At 36.6% G+C, this 23374-nt stretch overlaps 1 protein-coding gene across 1 annotated transcript in view; it reads right to left on the bottom strand.

Moving 5' to 3' along the window:
* FREM2 (FRAS1 related extracellular matrix 2) overlaps positions 1-23374 on the bottom strand; it is a 169549-nt gene that overhangs the window by 33281 nt on the left and 112894 nt on the right. The window contains exons 7-11 of the mRNA XM_001915694.6: positions 12771-12920; positions 11396-11605; positions 9482-9679; positions 8286-8450; positions 7543-7725 (exon numbers count right to left, since the gene is read on the bottom strand). Of these exons, the coding sequence (XP_001915729.4) occupies positions 7543-7725; positions 8286-8450; positions 9482-9679; positions 11396-11605; positions 12771-12920 (906 nt within the window). The remainder of the gene's footprint in view (positions 1-7542; positions 7726-8285; positions 8451-9481; positions 9680-11395; positions 11606-12770; positions 12921-23374) is intronic.

Genomic DNA, 23374 nt, shown 5'->3' with positions numbered 1-23374 from the left:
AGAAAGTTTTAGCACAAAATAGATTTTAACTTCCATTCTGTATTTAATTTTTTCTGTTTATTTGCAAAGGACTTACCTCAGTTTAGACCATAAAAGAAGAAATTAGAATATGCTTCAGAAAAGATTACTAAATTTTTATTATAAACAGCATGTTGACATTTATGGGATAAAAGAGACATAGATTGATTTAATGTTATTTAACTTTTTAAACTTCATTTGTTGGTTTACTACATAGATATAACTTTATTTCTGTTTTAGCAAAAGGAATTGTTTTATTTCTAAAAAAAATTTCTGTTAATGGTCATATTGTCCATATTTAGAAGGTGTTTCCTTCATGTCAAACCTACTCATTATAGAAAGACTTATTTTTGATTTTATACTTTAGTAGCTAATCAGGGTTTTTTTCTTCTCTTTTTTGACTGTATGTGATTTATTTCAAACATATTATCATTCTTTACATAGAGAATAACCTGAGGATAACTTTGAAGCTGTATAGTAGTTTATCAAATTTTTGCCATATATGCATAGAAAATACAAGCTCCTTGGTAGAAGACACTACTTTTTTCTATTGTCTCATTGAATTTATTACTGATTCAGTAATAACTATCAGTGACTTTCTAAATTTTGTTCACAAGTTAGGAGATCAAGAAGAATGCCTAAAGCTCTGTGATCATCAGGAACTAATGATTGTTGGTAGTGAGAGGTAGGAAGCTAGAAGCAAAGAGGTAAGTAGAACTCCAAATAATTCATAAACTTAATTTTGAACATCAATTTATGTCTATTCTGTCAGCCAATAATTCATAGACAGAGAGAAGATCTGATTTGTTTTCATTACTCTTAAAAGTAAGTGGTGAGGAGAAGTGACTTCAGCATCATGGCAGTGAGCTCTTCTCTAGACTCTCCCTCAAAGATACAATGAAAAGGACCGTCATAAACCAACAAAGGACATTCACAAAACACAATAGATGTCTGAGAGATCTATGCAGTCATATGTCTGATAGTGGAGGTGCTGGACTCCCAGGAAGGCAGTGTAAGGAGGAAAGGGAATCTCCTTTCCCTCCTTGAATGGCAGTGATCTGGGACATGGGACCACATATGACTCTGAGAGGAGAGGGGGAAAGGGCAGCCCTCTGTGGGAATGCCCTCATTCTTGGATCTGCCTCTCAGCCAGTGGGAATGCTCCACACCAAGGAGGACAAGCAATTTCAGGGGTGTCTTCACCAAGCCGAGCACCCCAGGAAGGCAGACAATGAATGCAGAGCAGAAGCACCTCTGGGATCATACATGAGAAAGAAAGTGCCCCTCCCCCCACCTGTCGAACAGCTCAGCTGGTCGACCAGACCAAGAAAGCCCAGCCAGAGCACCTGTGTGCCTATCTGTGTGAAGCATTGACAGCCAGCAGGCAAACGCAAGTGAGTCCCGTCAACACAGTTTCCAAAGGACAGGCACAGCTGCCAGGGATCATGGCAGGCTCAGAATACACAGCACCTCCTACCCCCCACCAAGTGGCAACAGGTGGAATCTGAGACCAGACACTAGCACTATGCAGCAGCACACATCCACCCCATCAAATAGTATGAAGAGGTATATTAATGTTCCAGACCAGAAGGACAATGACAAGTACTCAGAAATCAATCATGAAGTCACAGAAATTTACAATCTAAATGACAGAGAATTCAAAATAGCTATTATAAAAAACCCAATGAGTTACAAGCAAACTCAGAAGGACACTTCAATGATATCAGGAATAAAATTAATGAACAGAGGAAATTCTTCACAAAGGAGATGGAAACTATAAAAAAAAAAAAACAAGCAGAAATGTTGAAGATGAAAAGCCAAATGAATGAGATAAAGAAAAATCTGGAGTCCTTAAATAACAGAGCTGATACTATAGAGGACAGAATTACCAATTTAGAGGATAAAAATATAGAAATGCTCCAAATGGAGGAGGAGAGAGAACTAAGACTAAAAAGAAATGAAGAAATTCTCTTAGAAATACCTCACTCAATTAGGAAATGCAACATAAGCATTATAGGTATTTCAGAGGGAGAATTTAGGGAGAAAGGAGCAGAGACCTTGTTCAAAGAAATAATAGCTGAGAACTTCCCAAACCTGGGGAAGAAGCTAGAATTACAAGTAAATGAACCTAATAGAACCCTTAATTACATCAATGTAAAAAGACCTTCTCTAAGGCATATATTAGTAAAACTGGCAAAAGTAAATGACAAAGAAAAAATATTAAGGGCAGCAAAGCAGAAGAAAATAACCTACAATGGAACCCCTCTCAGGTTTCCAGCAGATTTCTCAGCAGAAACATTACAGGCTAGGAGAGAGTGCAATGATATATTGAAAATTCTGAAAGACAAAAACTTTCAGCCAAGAATACTCTACCCAGTGAAAATATCCTTCAGCTACAATGGAGAAATGAAAACTTTCCCAGATAAACAAAAGCTGAGGGAGTTCACTGCCACAAGATTCCCTCCCTACAAGCAATGATCAAGAAGGCCCTCATAACTGGAAAAAAAAAGAGGAAGATTTACAAGGCTGTGAGCAAAGGGGTAAATAGACAGAAAGATTCAGAAAATTGCAGCTTTCTATCAGAACAGGTTAGTAAACACTTAATTATAACATTAAAGACAAAGGGAATGAAAGCATAAAAAAAAACCCTTATAAACACATCATTTTAATCACAAGCTCACAACACAAAATGGAATAAGTTGTGACAACAATAACGTAGATGGGGAAGAAGAAATGGATGGAACCTGTTTAGACTAAGGAAATAAGACGTTATCAGAAAATGGACCATCTCATGTACAAATTCTATTATACAAACCTCATGGTAACCACTAAACAAAAAATCAGAACAGAGATACAAATGATAAATAAAGAGAAAATGGAGGAAACCATCATAGAGAACCACCAAACTGAACTGGCAGTCAGAAATATACGGGACAAGAAACAAGGGAAATACAGAACAACTGGAAAATAGGTGATGAAATGGCAGTATTAAGCCCTCATATATCAATAATCACTCCAAATGTAAATGGATTGAATTCTCCAATCAAAAGACACAGAGTGGCTGGACAGATTAAAAAACAAGACCCCACTATATGCTGCTTCCAGGAAACACATCTCAGCTCTAATGACAACACAGGCTCAGAGTGAAAGGATGGATGACAATACTCCAAGCTAATGGCAAACAAAAGAAAGCAAGTGTTGCCATACTTATATCAGACAAAGTAGACTTTAAGATAAAAAAGGCAATGAGAGACAAAGAGGGGCAGTATATAATGATAAAAGGGATCCTCCATCAAGAGGACATAACACTTATAAAATATGTGCACCTAACACAGGAGTACCAAAGTACATAAAGCAACTACTAACAGACCTAAAAAGAGAGATTAACAGCAACACACTAATAGCAGGGGACCTCAACACCCCACTTACATCAATGAATAGATCATCCAGACAGAAAGCCAACAAGGAAGTAGTGGAATTAAATGAAAACCTAGACCAAATGGACTTAGATATGTATAGAACACTCTATCCAAAAACAGCAGAATATACATTTTTCTCAAGTGCACGTGGAACATTCTCAAAGATAGACCATATTTTGGGAAACAAAGCAAGCCTCACTAAATTTAAGAAGATTGAAATCATATCAAGCATCTTTTCTGACCATAATGCTATGAAACTAGAAATTAAGTACAAGAAAAAAGTTGGGAAAGTGACAAATATGTGGAGACTAAACAACATGCTAGCAAACAACCAATGGAACATTGAAGAAATTAAAAGAGAAATCAAAAAATATCTGGAGACAAATGAAAATGAAAATACACCATACTACCTCATATGAGATGCAGCAAAAGTGGTTGTAAGAGGGAATTTCATAGCAATACAGGCCCACCTTAACAAACAAGAAACATCTCAAATAAGCAATCTTCAACTACACCTAACCGAACTAGAAAAAGAAGAACAAACACAGCCCACAATCAGCAGAAGTAGGGAAATAATAAAAATTAGAGAAGAAATAAATGAAATTGAAACAAAAAAATAGTAAAAAGGATCAAGGAAACTAAGGGCAGTTTCTTTCAGAAGATGAACAAAATTGACAAACCCTTAGCAAGACTCACTAAGAAAAAAAGAGAGAAAGCTTAAATAAATAAAATTAGAAACGAAAGAGGATAAATTACAACAGATGCCACAGAATTACAAAAGATTAGAGGGAATACTATGAAAAACTATATGTTCACAAATTGGACAATCTAGAAGAAATGGATAAATTCTTAGACTCAAACAACCTCCCAAAACTGAACCAAAAAGAAATAGAGAATTTGAATAAACCAATCACAAGTAAAGAGATTGAAACAGTAATCAAAAACCTCCCCAAAAATAAAAACCCAAGACTAGATGGCTTCTCTGAAGAATTCTACCATACATTCAAAGAATATTTAGTACCTATCCTTTTCAAACTATTCCAAAAAGTTGAAGAAGACAGAACTCTTCCTAACACATCTTATGAGGTCAACATCACCCTGATCGCAAAGCCAGACCAGGAAAACACAAAGAAGGAAAATTACAGGCCAATATCACCGACGAACATAGATGCAAAAATCCTTAGCAAAATATTGGCAAACAGAATACAGCAATACATTAAAAGGATCATAGACCATGATCAAGAGGGGTTTATACCAGGGATGCAGGGATAGTTCAACATCTGAGAATCAATCAATGTGATACACCATATTAACAAAGTGAGGGATAAAAAACCACATGATCATCTCAATAGATGCAGAGAAAGCTTTTGACAAGATCCAACATCAATTTATGATAAAAACTCTCAACAAAATGCATATAGAAGAAAAATACCTCAACAAAATAAAGGTCATGTGTGACAAACCCATAGCCAATATTGTACTCAATGAGGGAAAACTGAAAGCCATCCTTCTGAGAACAGGAACAAAACTAGGGTGCCCACTCTCACCACTCTTATTCAATATAGTACTGGAGGTTTTGACCAGAGCAACTAGGCAAGAAAAAGAACTAAAAGGTATCAAAATCGCCAAGGAAGAAGTGAAACTCTCACTGTTTGCAGATGACATGATTTTATAACAGAAAACCCTAAAGAATCCAATCAGAAAACTATTAGATATAATCAACAACTACAGAAAAGTTGCAGGGTACAAAATCAACTTATAAAAATTAGTTGCATTTCTATACTCTAATAACAAACTAAGAGAAAGAAAACTCTAGAATAACAAACTAACAGAAAGAGGACTCTAGAATACAATCTCATTTATAATCACAACAAAAAGAATAAAATATCTAGGAATAAATTTAGCCAAGGAGGTGAAAGATTTATACAATGAAAATTAGAAGACATTATTGAAAGAAATCGATGATGACATAAAGTAATGGAAAGATATTCCATGCACATGGATTGGAAGAATAAACATAGTTAAAATGTCCATATTACCTAAAGCAAACTATAGATTCAATGCAATATCAATCAGAATCCCAATGACATTCTTCACAGAAATAGAACAAAAAATCCTAAAATTCATATGCAGCAACAAAAGACCCTGAATAGCTAAAGCAATCCTGAGAAAAAAGAACAAAGCTGGAGGCATCATAATCCTTGACTTCAAAATATACTACAAAGCCATAGCAATCAAAACAGCATGGTACTGGCACAAAAACACGCACACTGTTCTGTTCTGTTCAGATCAATGGAACAGAACAGTAAGCCCAGAAATAAAACCACACATCTACAGACAGCTAATCTTCAACAAAGGAACTAAGAATGTACAATGGAGAAAGGAAGTTCTCTTCAATAAATGGTGCTGGGAAACTGGACAGCCACATGCAGAAGAATGAAAGTAGACCATTATCTTTTGCCATACACAAAAATTAACTCAAAGCGGATTAAAGCCTTGAAGGTAAGATGTGAAACCATAAAACCTCTAAAAGAAAGCTTAGGCAGTACACTCTCTGACATCTGTCTTAGAAGGATCTTTTCGAATACCGTGTCTACGCAGGTATGGGACACAAAAGAAAAAATAAACGAATGCAACTTCATCAGACTAAAGAGCTTCTGCAAGGCAAAGGAAATCATGAACAAAAAGAAAAGACAGCATACCAACTGGGAGAAAATATTTGCAAATCATATATATGAGAAGTGGTTAATCTCCAAAATATACAAAGAACTCATACAACTTAACAAAAACCAAGCAGCCTCATCAAAAAATGGGCAGAGGATACGAACAGACATTTTTCCAGGGAAGATATACAGACAGCCAACAGGCACAGGAAACAATGTTAAACATCACTAATCATTAGGGAAATGAAAATCAAAACTACAATGAGATATCACCTTATGCCCATTAAAATGCTATAATTACCAAGACAAAAACAACAAAAGTTGGAGAGGATGTACAGAAAAAGGAACCCTCATACACTGCTGGTGGGAATGGAAATTGGTGCTACCAGTATGGAAAACAGTATGGAGATTTCTCAAAAAATTAAAAATAGAAATACCGTATTATCCAAAGAACTTGAAATGAACAATTCAAAGAGACTTATGCACTCCTATGTTCATTGCAGCATTATTCACAATAGCCAAGACATGGAGGCAACCCAAGTGCCCATCAACTGATGACTGGATAAAGATGCGATACATGTATACAATGGAATACCACTCAGCCATAAAAAAAGACAAAGTCATTCCATTCGCAACAACTGGATGCACCTTGCGGGTATGACGTTAAGCGAAATAAGCCAGACAGAGAATGACAAACACTGTATGATTTCATTCGTATGTGGAAGATAAACAAACAAGTGAACAAAGAGAACAGATTAGTGGTTACCAGAGGGGAAGGGGTTTGAGGGCTGGGCATAAGGGGTAAAGGGCACATATATATGTGACTGACAAATAATCATGTACAACTGAAATTTCACAATATTACAAACTATTATGACCTCAATAAAACAAAATTTCAAAAGTAAGTGGTGAAATGGTCCAACAACTTGAAGAAGGAGATGCACAGATGAAAGGCATCTGTAATGGGCTTCTAAGGCCCAGAGAATTCATGTCTCAGTAGTTGCTATTTCACCCCTCTTCTAGTGCCCTCCACTAATAAAAAGTTTTCTAGCCTGAAGTTTTAAATTATTGGTGTTCTATAAACTAAAACAGACTATCATCTCAGCTATCACACACATTTTCAATGTAATAGAATATTCCAGGAAAGTTATTATCTAATATCTGATTACCATAATGAAGTAAAACCCATTGAACATTAAAGCAGATTCAAAACAGAGATCACCTAGCCCATCTACTCAAAATTTCCCTAATACATATACCTTTTAAGTCACAAAAGAAAATCCTGGAAATAAATTTCATTGTCTTTGTTTTTCTGAAGGAGATTAAATTGAAGGAGTATGTCTATTTTCATCTCAATTGGATATTTCTCTTCTTTTTTTCAAGGGCGCCAGCACGCAGTATGAACATGACCCATCTGGAGACAGGCCTGGGAGCCCCCGTACCTTCTGAGACAGGGTGATAGTCTTCTCCAGAGGTGGCTGAGCCGTCCTTGGTGTGGACTCTCACCGTGGAAACCTTCGAGGTGTCTCCTTGGCGAATCACTGGAATTTTTATAATCACCGACTGTCCTGGTTCTTTGGGTTCGCTGACGCTAAATTTCGTTTCTCCAAACTTAATAATTGTCTCTACAATTGTGGGAAATACGGACAAATTAAATTGTAAGGGGAATGCTTTTTCTTCATTTATGTTTCTTCCATATGGGGGGAGCTTAATTATATTACAGTCCTGGCTTCTCTCTGTCCCCTCACCCAATATTACTGGTGAGTTAGGTGAAACTGAGCACGAATAGCCCACCTCCTTCCTTGGGAGTTAACTAGCTCCCAAAGAGCACGTGCTCTGGGTAGTCTCCATATGCCAACAATTTCATGGGAGTGAGCTACGGAGAGTGGGAGGGGAGGGAGGACACTGTTGGCTTGGGACTAACTGCACCCGAGGTGTGTGAGGAGGGCAGGGCAAGTATGAATGCCTGGGATTCAGACTTTAGATATAAACCACATTCTCCAACATCAACTTCCAGTTTTGATGGTTTATTTCATTCACCATTTGGTTTAATCTTTTTCCTATTTCTCAAGTACTTTAAAACCCTAGACAGAAAGAAGGGGTTATTTTCTGAGCCATCTAAAACTTTAACATAGATGGATTTCAGTTCCCAATTTACAGTTGAGCACAAGAAATGATTTCTTACTATCAGCATCATCTCGGATCCTTATCAGAGTTTCATTTTGTTCACCAACTGCAGCCCCAAAGGGAGAGCTGCTCTGTGGGGTGCCGAGAACCAGGCGGAGTTCCTCTACCTCCTCATACAGTGAGTCGTCCATCAGCTCAAGGATACAAGGCTTCTCTGTCTCACCTGGAACAATAATAACGACAACAGGCCAATCATATCCCATAGGCCAAAAAGGATACATCTGCAATTAGATGTGAGCGCCACAAGGGCAAGGATATTGCTTTCCCTGCTCTATCAACGGTGCAGAGAACACTGTCTGGCATGTAGTAAGCCTTTAATAAATATTTACTGAATGAATGACTACCATGTTTGAACATATGCAACAACAGGTCCCTATTTATACAGGGAATTTCTTCAATGTCTGTCTTTAAGTTCTGTCACTCATCTTAGAAAGCAAAGGGAAAAAAAGCAAATGCCAGTTTTGTTTATGAATTTCTAGCATTATGATCAGGAAGCAAATTTAGAAGGCCTGTGCTGGTTGGTCATTCTTAATTTGGCCACAGTCCTAGTTTCTAATACAATTATTGGATCAAAGTCATCAAACATTTTAAGACTCTGGATACATGCTAAAGTGTGACATCTATATCCTTCCATTTCTGTCATTTGAACACTATCTCTGAGCACTGTGAAATCTATACATTTGATATGCCCTTACCCACTGAATAAGTTTTTTTTTTTTTTAGGGGTGAGGAAGATTGGCCCTGAGCTAACATCTGTTGCCAATCTTCCTCTTTTTGCTTGAAAGTTGTCATTGAACTAACATCTGTGCCAGTCTTCCTCTGTTTTGTATGTGGGATGCTGCCACAACATGGCTTCATGAGAGGTATACAGGTCCATGACTGGGATCCAAACTTGTGAACCCCAGGCCACTGAAGCAGAGTGTGCAAACTTAACTACTATGCCACAGGGCCGGCCACCTCCACTGAATAAGTTTTGAATAAACAATATAGCACATCACTGGAAACTAATCAATAAGTTGATAAAAGGACATTTATTCAACCTGTTACAATCTACCTTACCTTATGATCAGTTAGTGCACATAGAGCCATGTCATGAGCTTGTTGAATCAAAAACTTGTATTTCCCTAATATACATTTCTCACCAAAAAGTTGGCCTCCTCAAACTCCAAATAAAAATTTAAAGCCCAAACTTACCAGGGAGGAATGTGATGATTGAGATATCAGTATTTGGGCGTTCTTCAAAGTCCATCATCACTTGTGCAGACCCCTGTCGCGTGTAGCATCTCACTGAAGACCTGTACTGGACATCTCCACTCCTGTGGATCATTGCAACTATCTGCCCATCATTTTCATTTCCAGTATATACTCGTTCTTTGAATTGCATCTTAGGCACTGAAAAAACAAGTACAGGTATACCTCAGAGATCTTGCAGGTTCAGTTCCAGACCACCGCAATAAAGAGAATATCACAAGAAAGTGAGTCACGAATTTTTTGGTTTCTCAGTGCATATAAAAGTTATCTGTATACCATACGGTGGTCTGGGAAGTGTGCAATAGCATTGTGTCTAAAAAAACAACATACGTATCTTAATTAAAAAATACTTTAGTGCTAAAAAATGCTAACCATCATCTGAGCTTTCAGAGTCGTAATCATTTAGCTGGTGGAGGGTCTTGTAAAAAACTCAGTATCTGCAAAGTTCAATACGGGGAAGTGCAATAAAACGAGGTATGCCTGTAAATGTACAGATGAACGAGAGCAGAAATTTCCTTAAGGAAAATGGCATTCCAGAAAATATGGTTTAGTGGAAAGAACAGTGGAACAGAAGCGAGAAGAATTGGATCCCAGTCTTCACTTAGGCACTTGCCAATGTTTCAGCCTTGAGCAAATCACTTAACTTTAAGTGTTTTGATTTCCTTATCTTTGAAATTTTGCTCTGCCTATTTTGTGGAGCAGTTAGATGCAATGAAATACTAAAAAGGGGATAATACCAGCAACTTTAAGATATCTGTATCTATATATGTTGCTCAATCATGAGCTTTTCAGAGTTTCTTGATATGAATAGCAGTAAATATTGTGCACATAATTATAAGCATAGTTTACACAGACTGTATTGGAAAAATTGATGAGTATAATCTCATATATATATGTAAGATTTTTAGGTGACACCTATGCTGGGTCAATTAAATACAGGTTTCATTGACAGCAGGTTAGACTCCTCAAAGCAATGTCAAGATTATCACAGTTGAAGACTATTTAGAATTCCCTTGTGATGACATGTCAGAGAGCCCTGCCATGTGTCTAGCAGCTGGTTGTCTCAGAACAATGTTTTTGGCACCTTATTAGAGAAATTTCAGGAGTGTCTGGGTGTAAGGAGATGACAGAAAATGTCTTGTGCTGAGAAATGGAGAAAGACCATTGACACTGAAAGGTCTGTGCAACTCCATGAAGTTCCACTCATCTGTAGTAAAAGAACTCTTAAGACACAATCAAGATATCGAGGACAATCTCATTTTCTTTTTTTTTTAATTTGAGAGGAAGACTACATGCTTTCTTCTGAGACTATCTAATTCTATCAAAATGATCAGGAAGAGGAAGAAAGACATGGTCAGCTAGGGTATTGTTATGGGTTGAACTGTGTCCCCTCCAAACTCTTAAGTTGAAGACCTAACCCCCAGTACCTAAGAATGTGACCTTATTTCGTGATAGGGTCTTTATAGAAGTAATCAAGCAAAAATGAAGTCATTAGGGTGGGCCCTAATTCAATATAACTGGTGTCTTTATAACAAGGGGAAATTTGGACATGTAGACACACATAGAAGATGATGTAAAGACACGTGGGGAGAAGATGGTCATCTACAAACCAAGGAAAGAGGCCTGGAACAGATCCTTCCCTCACAGCCCTTAGAAGAACCAACCCTAGTGACGCCTTGATCATGGACTCCAGCCTCCAGAACTGTGAGACAAGAAATTTCTGAGTCTGTAGTACTTAGTTACGGCAGCCTTAGCTAACTAATACAGATATATAAACTCTAGTTTATCATTTTACTAACATTTATATAAACTCTAGCTCATCATTTTACTTATCATTGTAAATTAATAAACACTCACAGTCTGAGACAGAGTCATTTATGGACACCGTGGCTTTGCTGGGCTCGCCGAGGGCAGCATTCATAGGCATACGAAGCACCAGTTCAAATTTCTCAATTCCCTCCAGCACTGGTTGTCCAAGATCATCCAGAATGGTAACACGAACAGTCTGCATGTTGACTCCAGGTGCAAAATCCAAGTTTCGACTGATTCCCACATAGTCTGTTCCAGCTATGATAGTAACAAAAGAATTATTCAATTGAGAATTGACTAAATTTGAACAAAATTATGAGAAGCGAATTATGTAGATTTATTTATACTATTTAGCAAAATAAAGACCAGTATCTACAAAATAAAGATTAGTATCTACATTTGTTATTGAGACAGTAGATCAAAGACTAGGTTCTGACCTTTGTTCTACCTATGTCTAACTAAATTATTTCAGCTCTAGTTATTTTAGCTTTCTGTCTTATAGTTCCTCCATCTTTATTTTGGAATTCTCAAATAGAGCTAATAAAAATCAGGTCTAAAATAGTCAGCATATCAATCAAATATACAATTATCATGAATTATATATAAAATATATACATTTACATTTGGTTAACATTAGTTAAATATCTGTATTTATTTTCTGGAGCTACTACAAAACATGCATGGTGTAGATGAGTGCATGCATGTGTGTGTGTATGAGAAAGAGAGAGAGAGTTTGCATTGTTGGTAATTTAGAAGAAGAAAAAAGAAATTTCTTTTCTTTTCTTTTTTATTGCTATAACATTGGTTTATAACATTATATGTTTCAGGTGTACATCATTATATTAAAAAGAAATTTCTAATCCTATGCTTGTCCTAAACTATATGATCAGCTCATTGGAGATGTAGATACCAGAATAAAAGGCAGGCATGTGCCAACTAGGATGGCTTTTATAATGAAGTGTGGAAAAAGTCTTTGCATTTGAAGTAGTTATGAAGACACTTGGCTAGCATAAGGAGGGAGCCAAGTTAGAGATGCATACCAGCATGATACTTAAATGTCATTAGATTTCCGTGAGGGTGGCCGGTATCATTATTCTTATAGTACATACCATGTCATAATATTCAATGACGTTAGATTTACCAAGTGTAGAGAACCAATTCATGCAAATATAGCATTAGAATTTAGAGTCTTTGACTTATGTATTTGTAACTTAGCCTCTGATTCATGGCCCTTAAATGTATTTTCTCACAGTAGTAAACAGAGCCTCGATTTATCTACTCCATAGAAATAATTCCAGAAAAAACATCCGTTCAACTATCTTGTGTTAATAAGAGTAAAGTATTTTAGCTTTAAAGTATTTTGTGTCATGGTAAATTGAACATTGTGGAACAATTAAAAGAGGTGATGGAAGAAACTGCTTACCTTCAGCAGAGGGAGGATCTGTTTTCCGAGATCTCACTGTGACACTAGAAGACCTGGACAAGTCAGTCCCTGTTCTCCATACCCGCACTTCCACATAGCCGGCACTCTCATCCACAGAGTACCGGACATCGCCAAAGTAGAAGACTGGTTCTGTTAAAAATGAAACAGAAACCATTTCTGTGATTTTTATTTTTCCACATCAAACTCAACGGACGTAGTTTCAAAGAAGAGTTAGCTTCATCTTATTGATTTCCTTATATCATCATATTTTTTCCTTTCAGTAAGATAACACCTCTTTGATCTGTAGATTTATATAATTTGATGTCAAAATGTCTCTGTTGAAAAAATATATGTATATATGATAAAGTGCTTAATGGAACATTTTCATCTTGAGGCATAAGAGCTACTTTGTCCCCTGAATGTAGGATTATAAATGGCTTCTAAATATACTTCTTGTAAATTTAGCAGGTAAGATTAGAACCAAAATGAAACAAAACGCATAAAGTTGAAATTTTACAAGTTTGGTCTGACTGCTCATTTTATCATCTCCTATTGCATCTTCACTCTAGAGATTATTTGCATTACAACATCTTCTGGTCCATTAGATTTGGCCTTAATCCAGCGTATTTGGGACTTTTATAATCACCACACGGTTAGCACCTACTGGCAGAACTAGACTGAATATACACAATGACCAGTCTTGAAGACTTTAGGAAGACCAGGGCTAGACTGTAAGTTATGTGGGAGTTTGGGGGTACCCTACACCAACTGGGGTTCCAGTAGAGAAATAACCTCATACCAAGGGGTTTACATTTGCCTTAAACACAAATGAAAATGATACGACTTAGGTCATTAAAGTAGGACACAGACTTTGGAGACTTGCCTTTTTCTTCAGTATTGGTCATGAATTGAACTAACAGTAGTCACCTGTCTGATGCCACCCTGACCAACAGTCTACCTTGTGAGACAGCTGCCAGAAGGTATAGCAGTTAGCTGACTAACAAAGAAAATGGAGAGACAATTTGGGTACTTACTTAAAAAAAATTCTGAAATATTTGTAGGCTGACAGGAAGTTACAGAAATAGTATACAGAATATATACTTTACCTATCGTGAGCTCATTGTATAAGCAACCATTAACAAGGATAAATCAATTGAGTGTATACACATAATAAGGCGAATAGCCCTTTGACTTGAGACATTTTAGTCATCTGTGTGTGGTTTTACAAGATTCAAAAGGACTGAGTCTAAAAGGACACGCAACTCATCAGTGTTCTTCAAAACACAAGGCCTTTAAAGTGATGACCGTCATTTTTTAGAGCATCTAATTGAATTACCAAACACACAAAATTAAACAAAACCCTACAATCATGGCTCACACCCAAAGGAAGTCCATTTTGTGCACGGCTCAAGTTATTAGAATTCTTTATTTTCCTGTCCCAAATAAATTACGTTTATTAAAACTCGAAAATTGTGTTTTCTTTGTTTCTTCCTATGGGACGCATTATAAAAAGCATATAGGTCCCCTGAACTCTTGAATAATACAAAACCATCCTTGGAAATTTTGTTTAGGTATTTGGAATCACAGGGCCATAAATCTGACTAGAGTCAACTTCACCTCCTTCTCATCCTTTCCACGTGGATGGTGTGAGGGCACGTGAGTGTATGTGTACAGGTGAAGGGGAGATCTTAGTAACCTCAGTCAAGGCAGACCTCAAATACAAGCCAATAAATTCCTTACATTTCTCATGTCTAAGTAGGGGCAAAGGTGAAGACAGAGCCCAGAAAATGCTTATTTTGACCAGATGGCCAAACTAGGCACATCTGTATGTCTTTTAAAAGGTTTTTATAATTATCATGGAGGCCTGATCATCTGCATCCAACAAATGGTCTAAGTCTCTTCACATTCCTGGCAAACATCACCCTACAGATTAGGTTTCTGAGTTATGGAAGAGAGTTGTGAAATGCAGTGAGGGGGGACGTCCTATTTAATAATGATACCTCCCATCTTCCCACCTCCTTACTCCTCACAGATACACACTAGGAGTGGAGCAGAGTAAGTCATGTAAGTGAACAGAACCATTGAAGACCAAGGGGGCTATACATCGGAAGTGAAACTGCGTTCTGCACGTGTATGTTCACACTCATTCTGTCAACTGTAGGTCAAGTGTTTTTATGTTATAGCACAATGTGTAGTTTATAAAAGAAAAAAAAAGGGGAGTCCTGTGAAGTACTCCGAAAATTTTATCCAAGATGTTATTCAGAATAAAGAGTAATGATAATAGTTACTATATATAGCACATTCATTACATGCCTGACATATGTGCTTTATATGCATGTGTGTGTGTGTGTATGTGTGTGTGAGAGAGAAAGAGAATGAGAGAGAGGTGGGGGGGCATGGCACATGCAAGAGTGCAACAGATAATAAGAGTTATGTGAATGATGCAAACAACGTTATCATATTGCCTATTGTATACATAGTACATTAACATTTGGCAGAAAGAGAAGGAATGGAAAAAAAGAGTTTTAATCCTAAATCTCTCAATTTTACTAAAGCAGATAATAGAAGGCATTAGAAAAGATATTTATTTCTTTAAAATGAATGTTTTGATTATCGATATGATTTAAGTTATGTGATTTCTTTCCCTTCTGTGCTCACTCATAATGGCTGAAAAATTGGTCTATTAATCAATTGCAATCATTGCAAAGTATAATGTGATTATGATGAGATTAAAACAATTTAATTGTTTTTATAAGAAAAACAGTTCTTGTTAACTGCCGCTTTTTATGTCATTAATTAAAAAAAATAGCTAGACATCAGCACCTTTACAACTTTTCAGTTTAGTTGAGTGAGAACTGAAAAGAGTAAACATTATTATTTCAATTTATTAACACCTTTTCAAAAATCTCTAAAATTTAAATATTCTTTACAATTGTTACCATTTGGACAAAATCTTAGGTCATATGAATGAGTTAATCCTTCAAGCAGTGAGTTGAGTTATAGATATCACTCAAGATGAATGATAAGATGTTCCTGGAGCATTTTAATGGGTCCTAAGCAAGTAAACAGAAGAAAAGGATAAATGAGTGAAGACTGTCAATGGTTGAGGGATATCTATGCAAAATTCAGAAGAACTGCTTGTTCTGGCAAATTATTATAATTTATGAATAAGATTTTAAACTCACTCTCTTTGATAACATTTTTGTTTGTTTTTGTATAAGAGCTTGTTTTTTCTTAAAAGTTTAGTAAACTGTAGACCTTTGTCTATTAGCTTCGTAAATACTCACATTACAACTTCAAGTAAATTAGAAAAGCCTATTCAATTCAGTCTATTTAATCAGATCTCAAATACGCACTGTGCCTTGTAAGTTCACAGTCTTAATGGAGAAAACAATCAGTGGCTGATATTATTACCGGAATGAGAGAATGATCAAATAAAGCCATGTATCCCCCAGCCCACACCCACAAGATACCATAAAGCAGTCATTCCTCATTGCTCTATCACCCACAGATGACACTCCAGAGTGCATGTTTACTCCCTCTCTGCTGAGGAAAGATAAGTCATGTCCAAATAGTGTGAGCAGTACAAGGGAGGTTTTAAATTGGCCTAGTGAAATAGTTTGAAATTCATCAGAAAAGCCAAACTTTCTTCTTTGTATCCTTTGTGGAGTTACACTTTTAACTAAAGGGCGAAGATCAAGGCATTGGCTCCAGAAGTGTCTATTTTAGCTCATTAAACATTAATACCTTTAATACGCTTTTCAAGGTTGGGAATACTTTCGCTACAAACAGCACAGATAGGATCACGCCTGTTGCCTACAAACGAAGTTGATGAGGAGGCTTGGCAAGCCATACAACACACACACCTGCAGCAAAGACAAAGGGAAAATAAGTCTTTTTCCCCACAGGGAAAAAGTGAACTCTTTTTTTTGGCTAAGTCTGGTCTAGATTGATGTTTACAATTACATTGTGTCTCATGAGATGAAAGGAAGAGGTGCTGGTAGTAATTGCTATCTGGAGCCAAATCTTATTTACGCTCATGTGCATGGACCATCAGTCAATTAAGCTTCCTAGCTCTAACTAACATGTTTGCTTAGCATTGAATGAAATAAAAGCTTTTATGCTGCGTTTTGGTTCAGGGCTGAAAATAATACAAAGGAACCTCCCTGAATTACTTCCAACTCAGATCTCTCTTCTGAGCTTTGGACCTTGATAACTGGTTGCCTACTCAACCCTGTGCCATGGGCGCCTCAAGGTAAACTCCTTTCAAACAGAGTCAGCTGAGTCACCTCCCCTCCCCACTCCCTGGTTTCTCTCTGTTTCACTGCCACTACCCTGGATGCAGCATCACCTGCCATTTGAATTCCCCCAACAGCCACTTAACCAGGCTCTTAACCAAAAAGCCCGGACCCCCAAAGCAAATCTCATCACGGTAATCCCTTTGCTGAAAATCTTTCAAGGTTTCTCATTGCTCTTAGGATTGTTCACAAACTGCTTAACATGGTTTACAAGACACGGAAACATCTGGTCTCAGTTTGCCTTTTAAATCTCACTTTAGCCCCTTTTCTACTCAATGATCTGGTGTCTTGAAGGTCTTAAGTCTGCCACTCCCAGTCTTTGCTATCCCTGCCATTGCTTTGACCACGCCTCCCTCCTCCTTTCAGGCTAGTGTTTAGAAGTCTCTTCAGCTGTCAAGCTCCCTGCCCTTCCCATCAAAGCCCGCCCCCCTCTCCACTGTCACTGCGTGCTTGTATCCGCCACTGTCCCCGAGCTCAGCAAGGGGAGGAATTAAGCCTCCTTTACTCACTGGCTTTCCCCAAAAAGTAGCATAATCAACATCAGGCAGTAGATGCTGAATTAACATTTGTAGAGTGAATGAATACCAAGTAAAATAGAATCATTCATTTGTCAGAGCAAATGAATAAAGACATCTTTGTGGTGGGAGAGTTAGAAGAGAACACTCTCAGCATCAGGCAGTGGAGTTAAGAAGCCTCAGAAGGAGGAGCAGTGGTTGTCTTTGGAGAATGACTTTGCAGGGCTGCCCTTCGAATCTGGAGGAAGTCCACGGGGCAAGGGGGGGGGGCACTGAAGCTCAATAAACTCAAAGAGAAAGGGCTTTTTTCCTTTTACTTTTTAATACTTTGCCACTAGGCCTTTCTAAGTTGAAGGTGTGTTAGAATTATCCAAGGAGATTTAAAAACACAGACGCTAGGCCTGCCTCCAATTTACCAAATCAGAAGTTCCAGAAGTGCCCCCAGGCGCAAGTGTTGTATTTTTTCTAATAGACTATATATTTTTAGAGCAGTTTTAGGTTCACAACAAAACTGAGCAGAAGGTACAGAGATTTCCTCCATAACCTCTGCCCCTAGGCATGCACAGCACCAGTGTTTTTAGACACCTCTGGGAGTGTCTGCAATTTGCATGTTCTAGCTCATTTCAGTGTCTTCAGCAAATAATTAATTGTTAGTTGCCACACTAATTGTTGAATTCAATATCTTACTTCATCCTCACAACCACCCTATGAGGCATGTGCTGTATTAATCCTCTTTTCACAGATAAGAAAATGGAAGATTAGGGAGGTTTGTCCAAAGGCGCACATCAGGGAAATAAATGGTAGACTAGGATTCATACCTAGATAAAGCCTGTGCCCCTAACTAAGCTAACTAACCTTAAACAAGGCAAAAAAGCAGTCACAATACAAAGGATTCTCACAAGATTTTAATCGACATGATTTTTACTCAGCAACTCAATATATGAAAATTTATCATATAGAACTAACATAAACGTACAAAGATACATACACAAGAATGTTTATTGTACTTCATTTGCATTAGGGCACAATTGGAAATAAGTCAAAATCCACCAGAGGGGATTGGTTAAATTACAGTTTATTAATGAAATGAAATACCAGCCTATGAAGTTAACTTTTTTGGGGGGGTAAAAAAGCTAGTGGAGACATTGACACCTGGTTAAAGGCAGCTTTGTGATTTTATATCTTACACTCTCCACTTGGTCTCATCAGCAGCAATGATAGATTAAAAATTAAAGGTAATAATGCCATTTCTTTTTGGTGGCTTTGAGGATTTTCCCTTTTATTGTTAATACACTCTGTAAGGAAAGAGAGAGCTATGCCCAAAACAAGATAAACATCTCTGTGAATCAAAAATATACCAGAACATCATAGTGGTGAGTGGAGTCAAAAGTGAATGGTTCTGCTGGTCTCTAAGTCCAGAGATAGGCTATGAATCAACAAGTGAGCCATGGAGATCAAAAAAAATATATAATTCAAGAGTGAGGGCAAAATATAGATATTTTAAGGCATCAGAGATGAAGGGGTTTCACCCACCTATAGATACACACTGAGAAATTGCAAAAAGCACAGAAAAAAAGCAAATTCAAAGGAAAGAACTGTGGACGCCAGAAACTTGGTTGAGCAATCAATAAGATATGCTGGTAAATCCAACTAACTACTGACCATAAGCACAAGTAATAATCATAATTGATATTTTTCAACTTAATGCTGAAACTAAAATTTGAGACAATAGTAAGGAGGTTATAAATGGAGGAATTCAGCGGGCATCTAAACTATCTTCAGTCTTTGTCTTATCCAAGACAGGGAACTTTGTTAGACGGGCAGAGAGTATCTTTGTTAAGATTACAAGTTTCCACAAAAAGGACAGAAACCAGCAGAGAATCAAAATAACAAAGAAGGAAAACTTGCTTGACATAACAAGAAGCTGTGAAGGAGGGTGGAAAAAAGGGAAAAATCTATATGCAGAACCCCCAAATAAAAGGCCCAAATATATCCATAAATAAAACAAATGTAAATGGATTCAGTTTTCCTGTTTAAAACAGTTTGTTAGATTGGATTAAAAAACAAAACTACATATCACTTATAAAAGACAGCTGTAAAACAAAACTACAGGAAAATATGAAAATACAGTGATATAAAAAGTAAATATTAGGTCAAGAGGAACAAAAGCAAGTGGTGTAGTAATACTAACAAAAGTCCAAATATAATTTAACTAATATATATAACATAATTAAAATCATTAATAAAGATGAACTTTCCATAATACAAAAGGACAGTCCACTAAGATTATATGCTAATTTGATTTTGTATTGAAATATACAAAGCAAAAATTGACAAGACTACAGGAAAATATTGATTAATATACAATTATAGTGGGGTTTTTATTGCACAATTCTCAGAAAACAACTCTCAGTAATAATATACAAAATTACAACATAACTTTGTTTAGTGTATATATTTATTCCCGCACTCCAAGACAAAAGACTAGTATCTAAAATGAATAAAAACTCTCATAAATCTATGACAAAAATCCTAACAGTAAATGGAAAAATTGGAAAATTACATAAACATGCAAGTCTCAGAAAAGGAAACTTGTCTTATTTGTACATAATCTTATTAGTACTCAGGGAAGTGAAAATTAAAATAACGAGACACTATTTAATACTCATAAGATTGGCAAAACCTAGATAGTTCAACAAGACAAGAAAGCAGACCTTCTCAGATGTTGCTGGTAGGAAGGTAAATTGACTCAATCCCTTGGAGAGATTTGGTAATATCTGGGAAAACAGAAATTGTCCATCCAGCACGACCCAGCAATTCTATCTTTAGGTATATATCTTAGAGAAATTCTGCTCATGTATACTCAGAAATATTTACAAGTATGTTTAATGCAACATTATTTATATTTACAAAACAAAGAGAAAACCGCATCAAAATGACCAGATCTTAAAAACGCAATGCTGATTAAAAAAAGCAGCAGCAAATTGAAATAGATACATATCTAATTAATGATCATTGCTGCTTTTGGGGACTATGGAAGCTGAATGATAACAGAGGGGACTTATATTTTATGTATAGTGTTTGATTCCTTTAAAAGATCTGAAACAACTATGAAAAATGGTAACAGTGGTTAATTTTAGATACAGCACATATGATGCTGTATTATTTTTTTACGTTTCTGTAATGAAATTTTTTTACATAGTAGTTACAGAATGGTATGCATAAAATTATTCCATTTTATTAAAATGTACGTATGTATTATTGACGCATACAAAAATAAAGAATATATGTCCAGCTGCTAACTGGTTATTTATTAGTGATGGGATTATGGCAAAATTTTACCTCATCTGCTATATATTTCTCACATACATTAATTTGCATTTACATTTAATTATTTTACATTTAACTTTTGTTTTCAAGTAGTATCTATTACTTTTTAAAAAGGAAAAACAAAGAAGAGAAAAAGAAAACCTTCAATGAACTGCCTCCTATGACATCTTAAAATTGATACCATCTTAAAAAATTAGTTTTAGAGAATTTTGACTGGGCCTTTCCCTACTTTTCTTTCAAGAAATACTTTAAATATGTAAACATACATTCTTAAGAAAGACCTCATATCTAGTCTTTAAAAAGTATTTTCAAAATTCTTGTTGGAAAAATAAAGTTAAAATTATATTTAAGGAGAACGTTTAAGAGTATGTATCAGTTTAAAGGCATGTTTTGACATTTCTTTTTCTTGCCAACCATAATTTTCTCAGAGAGAATAAAGAAAAGTCAGTACATGTTTAGAATGCTGATAATTTAAGGACTGAATCTTTCCAAGATTTCAGCTGAGAATACATCGTGAGCCTTTTTCCAAAAAGATGGTGCTATCAGAGAGTCTACTGTCAATCTAGTTTCACTCCAAACTTTGATTTTGTCTTTTTTAGGGTCAATACAAGTTTAAAATAAAATTTAAATGTCACAGTCATCAGAATTTTCCATCATCCAGTAGAATTTGAAGGCAGCTTCATGAATGTTCTTTATTCAACAAATATTGTTGAGCACCCTGACTTCTAGGACAGTGCTTTTAAACTTTGTATTTTTGTTTCTATTCTATATGATATCATATATAAAGGAGGGAAGGGAAGGAAAACAGGGTAAGATCCACTAATTGATTTCTTAACTCAATGGGATATAATTTACAATTTCCTAAACCCTATTCTTTATGGCAATGATTCCCAAAGATGGTCACAGATCTGTATTGCAAGTCCCCGAGGGGTTTTTTAAACATAGATTCCGGGGTCCCACACCAAATCAACATCAAAATCTCTGGGAGTCAAAGATTTTAAACTGTCTCAGGTGAACCCGATGCCTACTGGAGTCTGAGAATCACAGTCATTGCATCAGCACTTTGGGGGCCCCGGGGGTGGGGTTGGGGGACGGTGGAGGCGGGTGTGGGGGGAGGGTGGCGCCGGAGCGCAGCGAGACGTCCCAGAGAAGAAAAACGTGAGCTTGCAGACTAAGCAGGGTTTGAAAGCAGCGAAAGGGAAGGGCATCTCAGGCATAAGGAATAGGAGGAGGAAAGGCTTGAGCACGCGTGGTGGGTTAGGAAGTGGGGTGGCTGAAGCATACAAAGCTGCGGGACAGGGCAAAAGGTGAGGGCAGAAGTTAAGGTTAGAGCCACTTTTGTCGGTGTAAGTTCGTGCATTCCACGCCAGAAACTACAGAAAATGGGAAGTCACTGATAATCTTTTAAGCTTGAAGTGACACAATCAGAACTCGATTTGTACAAAGAGAACTACGGTAGATTGAATCAGGGAAGGACTAGAGGCAGGAGAACCGTTGAGGGGAATGTGCAATCCAGGTCTTCAACGAGGACAGTGAAAGTGAGAGGACTGAGGACTCAGATCCAAGAAGCATTTCAGCAATAGCGACAATGCTTTGTGATCAATTAAATGTGGAGGGCAATATCAACGTGGACGATTAGGCAATATCCAGCTGCCCATTTTTAAATCGTGAAGGATATTCATATTGTCATTCATTGTGCCAGTGCCAAGATTGCTCTGTTACACAATCATTCTCCCTACTTTATTTGCTATCTTTCCCAGTATTCTTGTATGATATAATTCTTTAAAATCTTCTAGGTGAGAATACCTACATGCTCTGTTCACATCTGTGAATCCTTCTTTGAGGGCAGATGAAAATTCCCAATTATTCTTTGTGGTTAAGGACCCAGGTGAGGCCATCTTCTAGATTTTCAGAGATAATATATTTAATTAAACTTAAAGGTTAAGAGTTAGTGTTCACAATTATTTGGGAATGCTACTAAAAAGAATATATTTAGCCAACATTATATCTATTTTAAAAGACAAAAGCAAAGACAGTTGCAGAGGAACAACTTTTGAGGTTGAATCACTGATGGAAAGTAGTCAAATTGTGTGATGTGGGTAAAATGGATTTCCTTCCAAACTTATGTATTTCACTTATGTCTTTTAGTTTTCAGACAGCACTGACGTAATTCTTTTGACCAAAAAAAGCAATGAACACTGTACTAACTTAACAGGTGAAATTAACACACTGAATATGAAATCTAAAAAAAAGAAAGAATAGTGAATACATTTCACTAATGCCTCCATTCCTATACTACAAATGACATAGTAGGTCCCAAAGTGCTATTTTATGTACCATAGTGTTTGTATTTTTCTCTATTGTTAATAATAAACATTTGCCTTTTATGTAAGATAAAACAATGAGGAATAATGATAAATGGTTGAGGGCTTCATAAGTTAATGGAAAATTTTGATATATT

Source organism: Equus caballus, chromosome 17 (assembly GCF_041296265.1).
Source record: "Equus caballus isolate H_3958 breed thoroughbred chromosome 17, TB-T2T, whole genome shotgun sequence".
Taxonomy (NCBI): domain Eukaryota; kingdom Metazoa; phylum Chordata; class Mammalia; order Perissodactyla; family Equidae; genus Equus; species Equus caballus.
Note: the sequence above shows the minus strand (reverse complement) of the source record. Positions and strands in the feature narration are given on the sequence as shown.